This window comes from Glycine max, chromosome 19 (genome assembly GCF_000004515.6).
Source record: "Glycine max cultivar Williams 82 chromosome 19, Glycine_max_v4.0, whole genome shotgun sequence".
Lineage (NCBI taxonomy): Eukaryota > Viridiplantae > Streptophyta > Magnoliopsida > Fabales > Fabaceae > Glycine > Glycine max.
The window spans coordinates 42,206,000-42,219,973 of NC_038255.2; the positions used below are offsets into that span (position 1 = coordinate 42,206,000).

Here is a 13,974-nt window from a genome sequence, read left to right on the forward strand (position 1 = left end):
TTATTTATTTATTTATTCTCCATGTTAATTTAAGTTTTACCTAATTTTATTTTAAGGATTTAATTTTTTTTACTTTAACATATTATATAATGTTAAAATATATATTTAATTATTACTTGTTCAATAGTAATTTAATTATGATGAAACCAACTAACGATTAACTAATATATTTCACTTATTCAATAAATCAATCTGATTTTGAAAACATTGAAATATTTACGACACACAATGTATATGTTACATCACAATAGTAATGCATGCACAATATTACAATGGGGGTAAAAAGAGAGAAGAAAGGAGATAAAATCATAATAGGAAAAGGACAGCAGTGCCCTTATTCTTTAGTTTTAGATGATGCCATGCAACCATTAGCGGGAATCTCTTGGGAAGTCATTTCTGTCTGCTTGCCTCTTCCCTTCCTTTTAAACTCTGCCTTTCTCTCCATAGTGAAACAAAAATTTGTTGAATCAACACAAACGCATCATGGCTTCTCACTTCTCCACTCACTGCCACCTTCCCTCTTTCTCTTCTTCTAACCATTTCCCTTTTTCATCTTCTTCTTCTATCTCTCTTCACCACTTCTCCAAATCCTCTCTGGGTAAGTCTACTATATGCAATAATTTCGCCAATTCATTTTCTTATACCCCTTGTTGATTCACCAACCATCTCTCTTCTTGATTCAACTTGTCTTATCACGATAATGTCTTTGTTAATCTTTTAACCGTGTCTTCGATTTTCTTTTCTTTCAAGATTGTAAGCTTGTAAGTTTCTGTTGCTCCAGAAACATTCTATTACCTAGGAATGTGAAAGCACAGATAGTTGCAACTTGTTTTTGTAGAAAACTATAGAAGCCAAATGGTGCATACAATTCATCAAAGAATTATCACGATATTATTATATCTATTCTTTTACTCACCAACCTTACTTTATTTTCTTTCACTAGTGATACTCTCTCCTGGCATATGTGCATGCCGCTTCCTTTGTTTCGATTAGGAGCTTAATATTTTTTAGTTAATTTCGTTAAGAACATAGCCATTCTGGATCCTCAAGATTTCACTTTCAACAAGGCTAAAGTTGTTAGATGCGTTGTCTCTTGTTTTTTATCCTCCACCCAAAAAAGAAAAGAAAAATATACAAAAAGAAACAAATTAAAGAAGAGTGGAGAAGTTTTTCACTGGAAGCTGAAAGTAATATAGCACTTAATTCCAACGAACGCAAGTAATTTAGTGAAAGATTTATATCATTTTATATATAGGTGCCGTGTTGTCCGAGACTAACGACAAACAAGAGATAAGATGCAGAGCAATATCCAAACCACGAACACAAGGTATAATAGAGTTTCTTAGTTTTACTTTTAATTAAAAGTAGTTTAATATTAATTGCTTTGTGTAAAGCGTGCTTGAACCAATGTTGTGTTGTGCGTTGTGCAGAATATTCAGACATATTTCAGGGTAGTCTAGCAACGTTAAAGTTTCGTGAGATTAATGTGGAAGATGACATAGAAGAGGAGCAAGACATCGGGGTGCTTTAAACTTTCTCAATTCACTTCTCTGTTTTGTGCCTTTCCTTAATTAACTTTCTTTTTTTTTATTATTATTTTTTTGACATATGCCATTTCTTTTATGGTTAATACAACATTGTTTAAAAGAAGGTTTTTGTGGCAAATGAGATCAAGAAGAGAGTGGACACTATCAAATCAATATTGGGTTCCATGGAAGATGGAGAGATAACAGTATCTGCTTATGACACTGCTTGGGTTGCTCTGATAGAAGATGTTCATGGAAGTGGTGCTCCTCAATTTCCATCGAGTCTAGAATGGATAGCGAAAAATCAACACCCTGATGGTTCATGGGGTGATAAGGAATTATTCTCAGCCCATGATCGGATTATTAACACGTTGGCTTGTGTTATTGCATTAAAATCATGGCATATGCACCCTGAAAAGTGTGAGAAAGGTAAAATTGAATTATAATTACATGCCTCTATTTATTTTGTAACCAAATATAAGATATGGTAACTAAATAATTGTTAATTACCAATCAATTTACCAGGTCGTTGGTTGGAGTGGTAATAAATTTGGTCTTATCAAGTAAGATTTTAAGCTAGACTTTGATGATTATGAAAAGATATCTCACTGTTGATCAGTCAGACTTTCACTGAAAATTAATCATCCATAAAATTGATAAATACTCTAAGCGAATGTCATAATAACCGAAAATCACTAATCAATTTTGTTAATATTGTTACACAGGAATGACATTTTTTAAGGAGAATCTTAACCAGCTTCAGAATGAGAATGTGGAGCATATGCCAATTGGGTTTGAAGTAGCTTTTCCATCACTTCTTGACATGGCTCGTGGCTTGAACATTGAAGTGCCGGACAATTCCCCAATCCTGAACAAAATCTTCGCAATGAGAAACGTAAAACTCACAAGGTACCTTAGTTGTGGTCATAATGATGCTTGCCAGCGAGTTGTGTTATGCGCCCATGTCTATTTTCATAATAGATTCAAAGCAACCTTATCTCGCAAACTCTTTTTCTGGGAAAGTATAAATATATGTATATATTTATATAAGAGTCGATCACTTTGACACTTTTTTATTACAAGTTCTGAAAACTCCCTTTAACGGTGTGTGTCATTATTGTGTTGTGGGGCTTTGGTGGGGATAGAATACCAAAAGCGATGATGCATAAAGTGCCCACAAGTCTGCTTCATAGCTTGGAAGGGATGTCAGGCCTTGACTGGAAAGAGCTTCTAAAACTGCAGTCTCAAGACGGTTCCTTCTTGTTTTCTCCGTCCTCCACTGCCTTTGCTCTCATGCAAACTAAAGACCAAAATTGCCACAATTACTTGAATAAAGTGGTCAAGAGGTTCAATGGGGGAGGTAAACTTCCATTTTAACCTTTTTTATTTTTTTCTTTTCACCTCTCAATCTTCTTTCCCTCCTTCTTTATAGCATTATATATCGTACCCAAAGTTTTAAACAAAAAGGTCAGACTACAATTTTGGCCACAACGTCAAAGTTTTCAGAGTGTCCATGATCACAACACTACCATAATTATGACTGTTTCAGTTACATTTTTCTGCAATTTCCTGTAACATAATGAAACATGACAAAACTACAACTATGGTCATGATTACAATTTAAAACCTTGATGGTAAAATATATAATATAATAATATAATAGGATTAATACATTTGTTTTTAATTTGGTTTATGATTGTTTACGTTTATATGATTATATCAGTTCCAATTCAATCTTCATTTCCCCTTTTCTCTAATAACATTACAATATTTACTAATTTGGTTGTGTCTTTTGTTTATATATCAGTTCCGAACGTGTACCCAGTGGATTTGTTCGAACATATTTGGGTGGTTGATAGGCTTGAACGCCTCGGAATATCTCAGTATTTTCAGCAAGAGATCAAGGACTGTTTGAATTATGTTCACAGGTAATTCAATAATGATGCTCAAATTAATATTAAATACAACACTTTGAAACGAATTAACGGTACATGAAACAGAGGTCTGCCATACTAAGCAATTCTAATATATACATAGACAAAATTTCAGATATTGGACTGAAAAGGGTATTTGTTGGGCAAGAAATTCAAATGTTCAAGACATTGATGACACGGCAATGGGTTTCAGATTACTAAGATTACACGGCTATCAAGTTTCAGCCGGTAAGTATTTTACTTGGTTGACCAGATAACAACATTTATCAAATTAAATCCAGAATATAATAATTATGAACCATCACTGTAAAATTTAGATTGTTAATTAATTCAAAATCAATCACCAATGCTGTAGTAAGACTTCTAAGGTAATTATTGAAGAAGTAGACAAATTTATTTTATATTAATAAGTACTGTGAATATATAAGTTATTTTGTCGTAAATCTATATACTAAAATGCAAATACGTAATTTAATTAACTGATTTTGATATTTGACAGATGTGTTCAAGAACTTTGAGAGAAATGGTGAATTTTTCTGCTTCACGGGGCAGACTACACAAGCCGTGACAGGAATGTTTAATCTATATAGGGCCACACAAGTAATGTTCCCGGGAGAGAAAATTCTTGAGCATGGGAAGCATTTCTCTGCCAAATTTTTGAGGGATAAGAGAGCAGCAAATGAGCTAGTAGATAAATGGATCATAATGAAGAACCTGGCAGAAGAGGTAGGTAGTGGTCTAATCGATGTCATAAATAAATCAACATTATGTGGGAATATATATGTTGGACCACTTGATGTATATGTATGCAATTGTATGTATATGTGGCTATTAAGTTTTTTTTTTGTATTTTTATAGTTTATACTAATGTTAAGATTCTGTGTTGTGAAGGTTGCGTACGCTTTGGACGTACCATGGTATGCAAGCCTACCTCGAGTGGAGACAAGATTCTACATTGATCAATACGGTGGTGAGAGTGACGTGTGGATAGGCAAAACCCTTTACAGGTACTTCGCACTTTCATCCCATAGTATATATATATATATAACATTTCTTTCCTTTTGGTTTTGGTTTTCATGACAGAAGAAACAACTGCAGCGACCATCTCTTTATTCGAAATGGATTCTATTGTGTGAATATTTTACTCCACGTTCTAACAATATATATATATATATATTATGAAACCATGTGCAAAAGATTGTGTTTCTCTGTATCTTCGCATAATCCTGGAATTTTAAAAAAAGTAACCAGAGATGATGAAAACTTATTAAAATAATCTTTCACGTGAAAAAAAAGAACATGTTTTTATCACGTAAAGTTCATGCAAGTTTTAATAATAAAAAAATTAATTTAAACGCACTAAGAGTGCACAACAATTTTATACTACCTTTCAGTTATAATCGATAAATTTATTGATTTTATAGTAGTCAGTTAGAGTTGTATCTACTATAATTTTTTATTAAACGATAATATAAATTGTTTATACCGATTGACCGTGCATAAGTTAAACAGAAAAAAAAGTCTGTTAGAAAGAATGTATTGTATGTTATCATTTCTCATAAAAAAAATCCATAAGAATGAGATGAAGGCATTCTATAAAGTTATTGATGTATATTATTATAATGATATATAATCACACTCTTTTAAAAATTTATATGATTTTTAATTTTTATCATTTATATGGATGATTAATATTTAATTATTCCCCTAACTCATTATAAGATAATACTTTACCTTGAATACATGAATAGCTAATACAAATTAGTTGTTGTAAAAAAAAGCTAATATAAATTAGTTTTTTTTATACTGAAATTAGGTTTTTTTAATCCGAATGTGAAGTCACATGATTCATATTTTATTTATAAATCATGATTTTTTTTAAAGATTTTTTCTTTCTTTTTTGTCTTTCACTGAGTTTTTACACAGACAAAAGTTTGGAATTAACTTTCAAACTTAGGTAGTGATTAAGTAAATCTGTTTATCTTGCAAGTAAATTGATCTAAGATCACAATCTTGTAATAAACTACTGTCGGTTTGGGACTTTTACCATTTAAGAGCTATTAGTTAAAATCAAATAAACTAAAATGAAGCATGTTAAAGGATTTTTATATTAATTAACGTATGTTCAAACTAATTAATCAGGATGAGAGTGCAAATAGTTTCCTTAAAATCAGTTTGACTTCAACCTTTAAATTGAAATGTGGCCAGAAGATATTATATAGTAGTCTTGAATTTTAATTAAGAATATAAAAAGGATAAATATTATTACTGTATAAAAAAGAAAAGTTGATGTTGAAATATAATATTATTTCATTAATCAATGACATTTTACGTATGAAAAAGTAATGGTATAACATTATTTGTCATTTATATATCACTTGTCTTTTTAACATAAAATAGTGATAGCGACACACCCATGTATAATTAATGTTGTTGGTTGTTGGATCATCAATTCCTTCATACTCATACAGATAGATATAATAATAAATATATAAAAACCCAAATGCAATAAGGAACAAATGTTTTTCCCTATGCATTTTGAACTCCGACTCACTTCTGTAAAAAGTAAAGTGTAAAAAAAATGTAAATTTATAGCAAAAGCTAATAATTTATTAGAACACTTCACAAAAACGTTTTCAATTTTCTTTGACTGTCACTTGAAAACCTTTTAGATTTTAGTATTTGATTACGCACAGTCTCGCATAACACTGTTATCACATAAATAGATGACGAAATGATTGTTGGATACTTTATATGTTATTTCACACTAGTAAAATAAAAATAATAAAAATATAAATATGAAAAAGTAATATATAATGTGATAGACAAAAAACAATGCCCATTAATTGGGTATTTATAATTAAAAGGTGTTTATATATAAATAAAAAAGAATTAATTTATTATAAAAATAATCCTTTTATCCTTATCACTATTTTTTTAAATCTAATGATTATATAATCATTAAATTTTTTAAAAATAATTGTTAAAATGAAATGTAATTCTTTAAAATTATTTTGGAAATTACTTATCTCTTCATATATATATATATATATATATATATATATATATATATATATATATATATATATATAAAGAAAAAAAAAGCTAAGGAACTGGATTATTTGAGGTTCATTAATTAAACTGTATTGTTTCGCACTATTAATTTTTTTTTTGTGCTAGTTTACTTTTGAGGGTAAGGGTGATATATTGACTGTAAAAAAAAAATTATATTATTATTTACTCATAAATTATCATTAATAAAATTTTTAAAAATTAACAAAACTTACCATAAATGATAATTAAAGTTTTACATATCAATACATAACTTTTTTTTCTCTTTAATTTTTTTTTACTTGTGAAAGAGTTTTTGTAGAACTTATTTAAGCTTATGACTCTTATAATTTTTTTTAAATTTGTAGCAATAAATACTTTTGTGATGGCTTATTAAAACAAAGATTTTTAAACTTATTTTAATAGGTTTTATGGTGAAAGTGTACCAGAAATTTTTATATAATTAGAATTTATTTAACAAGTGTCTAACTAAAATCGCTTACTTTTTCGTCACAGGATGGCCTATGTGAACAACAATAACTATCTCGAGCTTGCTAAATTAGATTACAACAATTGCCAGACACTGCATCTAATAGAGTGGGGGAGAATTCAGAAGTAAGAGCAACTAAAACTATTCCAATCTATATAATGCTTCAGTTTCTATAATGTAATTGACATTATTATGCTTTCATTTTTGTAATGACATGTAACAGGTGGTACTCAGAATCTAGGTTGGGAGAGTTTGGATTGAACAGAAGAACTCTTCTGTTGGCCTATTTTCTGGCAGCAGCAAGCATATTTGAGCCTGAAAAGTCTCATGTGAGACTAGCGTGGGCCAAAACCAGTGTCTTACTTGAGACCATAACATCCTATGTTAGTGATGCAGAAATGAGGAAAGATTTCATGAAAAAATTCAGTGACTGCATTAACAGGCGAGACTACTCCATGGGCTGGTAAATTATGCTCTTCCCAGTTTGTATAAATACTGAAACATGTCATATTAATTAAAGAATTAATTATGTTTTTAGTTCCTGAAATTCAAAAAAAAATCTGATTTTGGTTCTCCAAATTATAAATAAATAAAAAAATTAGTCTCTCAAATTAGTTGTTTAGGAACTAAAACCTATTTTGAAAAACTATTTTAGTCTCTGAAATTTTGTGGTTAAGAACCAAAAACTATTTTATAAAATTTGAAAGACTAAAATGTTTTTTTTTTTAAAATTAAGAACCAAAACTGGATTCATCTCAAATTTCAGACACTAAAAACATAATTAAACTATCAAACTTATATACATACCACTCTTTTTTGTTATATAATCATGGTTCTTAGGTCCTTGTTGGTCATGTACGTTTAGAGATGTATGTACCGTTTCTTTTTTGTACCTATTTATATACATATGATCTACGTGAGCCTTGTTGATACAAAGGCCCCACGGTACTTCAACTTAAGAGAGTGACAGTGAGATGATGTCCAGTAAGAAAGTGAAGGTACGTAAGAATACCCACAAAAATAACTTCAACGTCTAAGTCAACACTTGTTCCGGTAGAATGACATTATATATGATAGGAGGTCTACAATTCAGTGATCGATGTTGGATATACTCTAGTTGTAGCTAGCACATGGTTGAGAGTGAGTCATGACTATGTCATCCTAATAGAGAATGAGCTTCTTTTAAATACTGAATATTTTGAAACCCTTGACATCGGCATGAACAAGTGATCTATAGGAATTTTCTATTTCACGAGTTGTGGACTTTGTTGGAGATTGCACATGAGCTAGTAGTAATATGTAATACGAATAAAAAAGTATAAACAGAAGACAATTTTCACTTCAATTAACTTGCTTTTAAAGTTAAAATCTAAACTTAAATTTTAGAAATTGAGATGGTGTTATCGTGCAAGTATTGGGTCACCCATAAATATATAATCCTGCAAATCATAGGGTTAAGATATTCAATTTCAATCCACCCTCAGTTAACTTCTGAGATTAAGTTAGGTCTAGTTTCAAATTCTAAGAGATTTTGAGTTAATTGTTTTGAGATAAAGTTATATCAAAATTCAAATTCTAAGATATTTTGATTGAAGTGTTGAACTTCAAGATTGATCCTTCAGCCGTATAAGGGAACAAGATAGCTGGGACCATCATAGAGTTATTAGGTTGGCCTATATGATATGGACAGCATATGATCAAGTGGGAGGCTTTTAACCAAAGTTCTGTCCGGTGTGACAAACACCTTTCTCTTTCTTTCTGTTCCCCAATCATTTTGTAGACACCAAAATCCCTAGTCCACCCAGAGTGGAGTTGTATATCCTTGTTAACTATTATTCTTCAAAGAATTTACTATAACCATTATTTAAACTATCTGTTTCAGCCTAACGTTGTTACGCAAATTCAATCTTGGGGGTGCAAGTTGTAAGCACCGAATTCAAATTTATTACTGATTAATTTAGTTCCAATTGGCAATTTCCTTTGAAAATTTTCATTTGGAGACTGTCGCCCTGTACTTTAGCCTGATGAGAAATTGAACACATTTTTTTTTTAATATTTTTGAATACAGGAGGTTGAACAGGAACAGAATAGGACATGGACTGGCTGAGGCTTTGGTTGCCACCATAGATCAAATCTCGTGGGATATACTCGTGTCTCACGGTCACGAAATTGGATATCACATGCATCGCAGTGTGAGTGTACCATTCCTCACTAAGTACCACTATAATTTGATCACAAATTTCTCTTTTGATTAATGTGAATTGAGACAATTTATGATTGGTACCTTATATTTGGTAAAACATACTACGTGTTAGATGATTTTAACTCAAATTAACAAGAGCAAGGCTAGTTACATTACCCTCTCAACTCTTTGACATTATTTTTTAATATTATTTTAAAGAATATATATATATATATATATATATATATATATATATATATATATATATATATATATATATTTTGATAGTGGAAAGAATTTTTATATTGACAACTTAAATAATTTTTATAATAAGTATTTTAAAATTCACACTTAACTTAATTTCAGACTGGTTAATATTATAAAAAATTTACACTTTGGTGAATAGAAATTATACTATATTATATTTTTATATATGATGAAATCTGATGTTGTCTATGCGAAGAAAGTATGGGTCTAAACATTGAGTGGACCCAGCATAAGAGTTCCCATGATAATAAGGTGATTGAAAAATAATTTTGAAGTATGTTGTTAATAAGTATTTGTGATATTTTTTTATCGTTCTTATTCTGTAAAAAAATAATCATTCCTATGTTTATCGTATAAATATTTCAAAACAAGAAATAAAATAACATTTTTATAGTTAAAAGTAAAAATAAAACCAGAAAATATTTTCTCAAAAGTTACATTTTTACGAGTTTGTTTAGCTTTTGAAACGCAAAGAGTAAATAGATAATTTGCACAAGAATTCAGTTGAGGCTCCGTCACCTTTGACATTTTCCCCAAATATAATGATTTCGTAACCAACCGATGGTCCGTACCGCCGACTGAAAAGGAATCCTTGCTTGGAATCCAAAACAAAAGTGGAGAATCAAACATTAGTTGACCAATACAACCACCAAATCAGAATAGTATTAGAACGTAAGCTATCAAAGCCAATACAAGACTTAATTTTTTTTAATAAACCTTTTTTATGCCTAACAATTTTGGATTTGGTGTTTATTAGGTATCTTTTTTTATGAATTTTGGATGGACTCATGTCCTCTTATGAACTTAATTAAACTCTTCAAACTAAGCTTGTAAGATGAGGATGTTATTCATTTGTATATTTTATTTTGATATTATTTTTTGTGATCCTGAAATTTGAGTTTTTTTTCAATAAATACTGATTCCAATGTTATTCATTTGTTTCGTTATTGTGATGCTATTGTAGTGGGAAAAGTGGCTTTCAAGTTGGCATCGCGAAGGAGACAAATGTGAAGGACAAGCTGAGCTTTTGGCGCAGATAATAAACCTATGTGACGGGCATTGGATTTCCGAGGATCAAGTGTTCGATCCACAATATCAGAGTCTCCTTCAACTCACTAACACACTCTGCAATAGACTCCGTTGCCACCAAAAGGACAAGGTCAGTGACACGGCAACCATTATAACATATCCTACGACAAATACTACTAGCTAGCTACTAGCTACTTTCCAAACCTTCATCTTTTGTCTCCATGCTCCTAATGCATTTTTTTTTTACCTTCCCCACTTTCCCATAAAACATAAAAAAAAAAAAGCATGCTAGTATTACAATCTTGTAGTGTACCTAAAAAGCTGCATAGATATATAGTATGCTCTTTGGGATTTTATTACTAGGAAAAAGTGAACTCAGCAGCTTTAAGGAAAAGGGTTTACGATAGCAAGGAAAAAAAATTATAAAAAGAAACGGATCAACCCAATGGCCAATTTTATTGGGCACGCTATTTAGTTTTCTCAAAATGATCATAATTGAGAACCTGTGAACATGAGCATTTACATCTATGTACTGCATAATTGAAATTCTTAATTCAACAGCATCGAACACAAAACTTTGTCGTTTAGTGTAGTGGTGCACTATGCGCGATATTCAGGGTTTGGTGCCCTTTGTCGTTTATGTTTTAAATAATATCTTCGATTTAATATGTATAGTTAGTTTAGTTTGTTAGTTAACATTTGTATTTTTGTGAATAAAATCCATCAAGGAACTCGAGAGCGGCAACTGCGGCACGAATGTAAACAGCATGATCACCCAAGAAGAAGAGTCAAAAATGCAAGAACTCGTGCAATTGGTGTACCAAAAATCTCCAACTGGCATTGATTTCAATATCAAGAATACTTTCCTCACAGTGGCCAAGAGTTTTTACTATACAGCTTTCTGTGATTCAAGGACCGTCAACTTCCATATTGCCAAAGTTCTGTTTGATAAAGTCGTTTAAATCAAATTTTATTTCTTGAATAGATATTAGACTCCACCATATCATTGTGAATATTATCCCTCTGTAATGATAAAAAGAAAGGAAAACAAATTCAGTTGTTGCGGCTCGATGTATATAACTTTGCACAGTTTGGCTACCATTTATGAAATATCCACTTGTTCTGTTTAATCTTTGTTTATTTGATAATTTTATGACAATTTTTTCTCTAAATTATATTTTTCTGTCTACAATATTTGAACCCAATATTTTAGTTAAGAAATTTGAACATTAATAAATTAAAAGTTTAATGCTCATACATTAATGACATAAATTATTTTTATATTATTGTCCAATTACAAATTATTATTAATATAATTTTTAAAGTAATTATTATAAAAATTAACAAATTTATCATATATAAATTATTATAATTGGATGACAAGTGAAATATACGTCAATATATAACTTTTTTTTTCTTCATAAGTTAATCTAGTAAAGTTTACCTAAATTGTAAATTTTATTCACGGTATTATGTGATTTAGTATAAATAGAAAATATATACTTACACTTCAAGAACATGAGAATAATAAATAACAATAAATAAATTAAGATTAAAATAATAAATCATTGAGATTAAAATTTAATTACAAACACGTCTTATATATGAGACTATTAATGTTGTTATTGTCTTTACTATCGATTAAAACTAAAATAAATAATATGTATAATCAGTTACAAATAAGTTTAAAGTTGAAATTTTAAAATGTTAAGAATGACATATATTTGTTTTTAGGAAGAATAACTTGTTTGGCAACTATTATGATATATCTAGAATAACTTATGCGAAATTTTCAATTATAAAACCTATTGAGATTTTTTAAAGCTAAAACACCTTACTCTGTTAAGTTTGTTAGTACCTATAAAGAAGTTAAGATTTTATTTATATGAGAAGTTTAATTTTTTTATTATTTTATTCATTTAAGTTTTCTTTCTATAAATTTAATTATTTGTAAGTTATCTAAAGTGAATTGTACCTTTGTTAGAAATAGGCAAGATATTCTTTTAACCATTATGTATAGTACCCAAGCGACAAGATCTTCATAGGTAAAGGTAGATTATGATTATTACTATAAGAGAACTCAAACTTTTTAAAACATTGGAAATTAACAAAAGAAAAAGAATCATAAGATATGCAATTTATATCAACTTTGACAAAATAAGAACATGGACTACTAGAGCTAAGTGAGTTACAAGAGTCATCCCTTTGTGAATGCTAGCCCCTCTCTTAACAAGAAAAATGATACTTGTTACATCACTTACCCAAGACCCATAACTATTGTTGTGATAACATATATAGCAATGATTTACGAGACCTATACAGTGCAAAAGACTAGTGATACTTAATTTGAACCTGACCCATCTTGAATAATTAATGGAGATTAGATATAACATGGTTTGTACAGATTTAGCAAGCAGTGGAATTTTAATTATCATAGATTCAAGCAGTGAAGCACGTTAACGTGTTCTCAGAATGAAGGTGAGATATGTTTTGACCTGTTTGTCCTATGATATCTTGATAAAAAGTTGGCAATAATGAAAATGGCAGACAAGGTCGCGCGTGTGAACATGTGACATAGTTGGTGGGTTGGTCTTTCGCATGAAGTGGAGCTTCACCAAATCCTACATTTGAATTCCCATTACAACAGAAAAATATCTACCATCAAAATTCATCTGAACCCAAAATGCTGTATTAGGAAAGCCAAAAACACATTTTGTTCGTTTCAAGTAAATTAATTTATGATTATCAATTAGAAAATGTTCTTAACACACGCTTAAAAAATCATCTGAACTCATTTTTTAAATAAATCTATCTATAACATCATAAATAAAATATATTTATTTTTAAATTTTAACAAATTAAGATCAAGATACATTTTAAATTAAATAAAAGTAGATATACGTTTACTTATTTGCTTTAGAGACAATACCATTTCAAAATTGCATTATCTTCCACCCCACTAAAATTTATTATCATGTCAGCAAAGTATGTCAAAATACTGTACATGAGTGAATTAGGGTCAAGGAGTATGCTCAAAATCAAATCACCTATTTATATATTATTGCCCTGTTACGTACAATCTAATAATTCAAGGAAATGCGGCAATGAGAAGAAACTTTCAATGGTATGTAAACAAAGAGAAAGACTATGTTAACATGGGGACACCATAAGTCAAGTTTTTCACTCCACTTAGTTGAAATTTGAATTTGATTCTTAATTATATTTTTTATTAATAAATAATGTAAATTTTACTACAGATTTTACTATAAATAATGTAAAGTAACTTATAGCAGGTAAATCAATCATAGTTATTAACCTACCTCAAATCCCAGCCATTAAATTATTAATGAACAAAGTGTTAGAGCTACATTTGGGGAATATTAGTCAAACCAATAACAAAAATATTTCTAGTGAAACATTTTTCACAATACCTGAAGAGAGAATTCATTAAAAGACCTATGGATAAGTAATTTGACTAATTCATCACATCCAAGT

The 13,974-nt window shown here is 29.7% G+C and overlaps 1 protein-coding gene across 3 annotated transcripts; it reads left to right on the plus strand.

Annotated features, from left to right (window-relative positions):
• Nucleotides 1–402: 402 nt before the first annotated feature.
• Nucleotides 403–11,609, plus strand: TPS22 (copalyl pyrophosphate synthase). Of its 3 annotated transcripts, none has more exons than XM_026126973.2 (15): nt 403–598; nt 1,256–1,327; nt 1,431–1,522; nt 1,649–1,955; nt 2,252–2,435; nt 2,672–2,886; nt 3,334–3,454; nt 3,564–3,688; nt 3,960–4,186; nt 4,352–4,467; nt 7,028–7,126; nt 7,225–7,464; nt 9,070–9,193; nt 10,415–10,609; nt 11,208–11,609. In XM_026126973.2, the coding sequence occupies exons 1-15, from the start codon at nt 484–486 to the stop codon at nt 11,439–11,441; spliced, it is 2,466 nt and encodes an 821-aa protein (XP_025982758.1). In that variant the 5' UTR covers nt 403–483; the 3' UTR covers nt 11,442–11,609. The 3 variants fall into 3 exon arrangements, with proteins under 3 accessions (XP_025982758.1, XP_025982759.1, XP_006604439.1); XM_026126974.2 differs by having other exon boundaries at nt 1,652–1,955; XM_006604376.4 differs by having other exon boundaries at nt 404–598; nt 3,576–3,688.
• The last annotated feature ends 2,365 nt before the right edge of the window (nt 11,610–13,974 follow it).

What these genes read in the sequence shown, in the direction of transcription:
- TPS22 (XM_026126973.2), top strand. Translation starts at nt 484, where the DNA reads ATGGCTTCTCACTTCTCCACTCACTGCCACCTTCCCTCTTTCTCTTCT. An exon ending in CTTCTCCAAATCCTCTCTGG is followed by an intron (nt 599 to 1,255) that starts GTAAGTCTACTA and finishes TTTTATATATAG; the next exon opens with GTGCCGTGTTGTCCGAGACT. An exon ending in CCCTGAAAAGTGTGAGAAAG is followed by an intron (nt 1,956 to 2,251) that starts GTAAAATTGAAT and finishes ATTGTTACACAG; the next exon opens with GAATGACATTTTTTAAGGAG.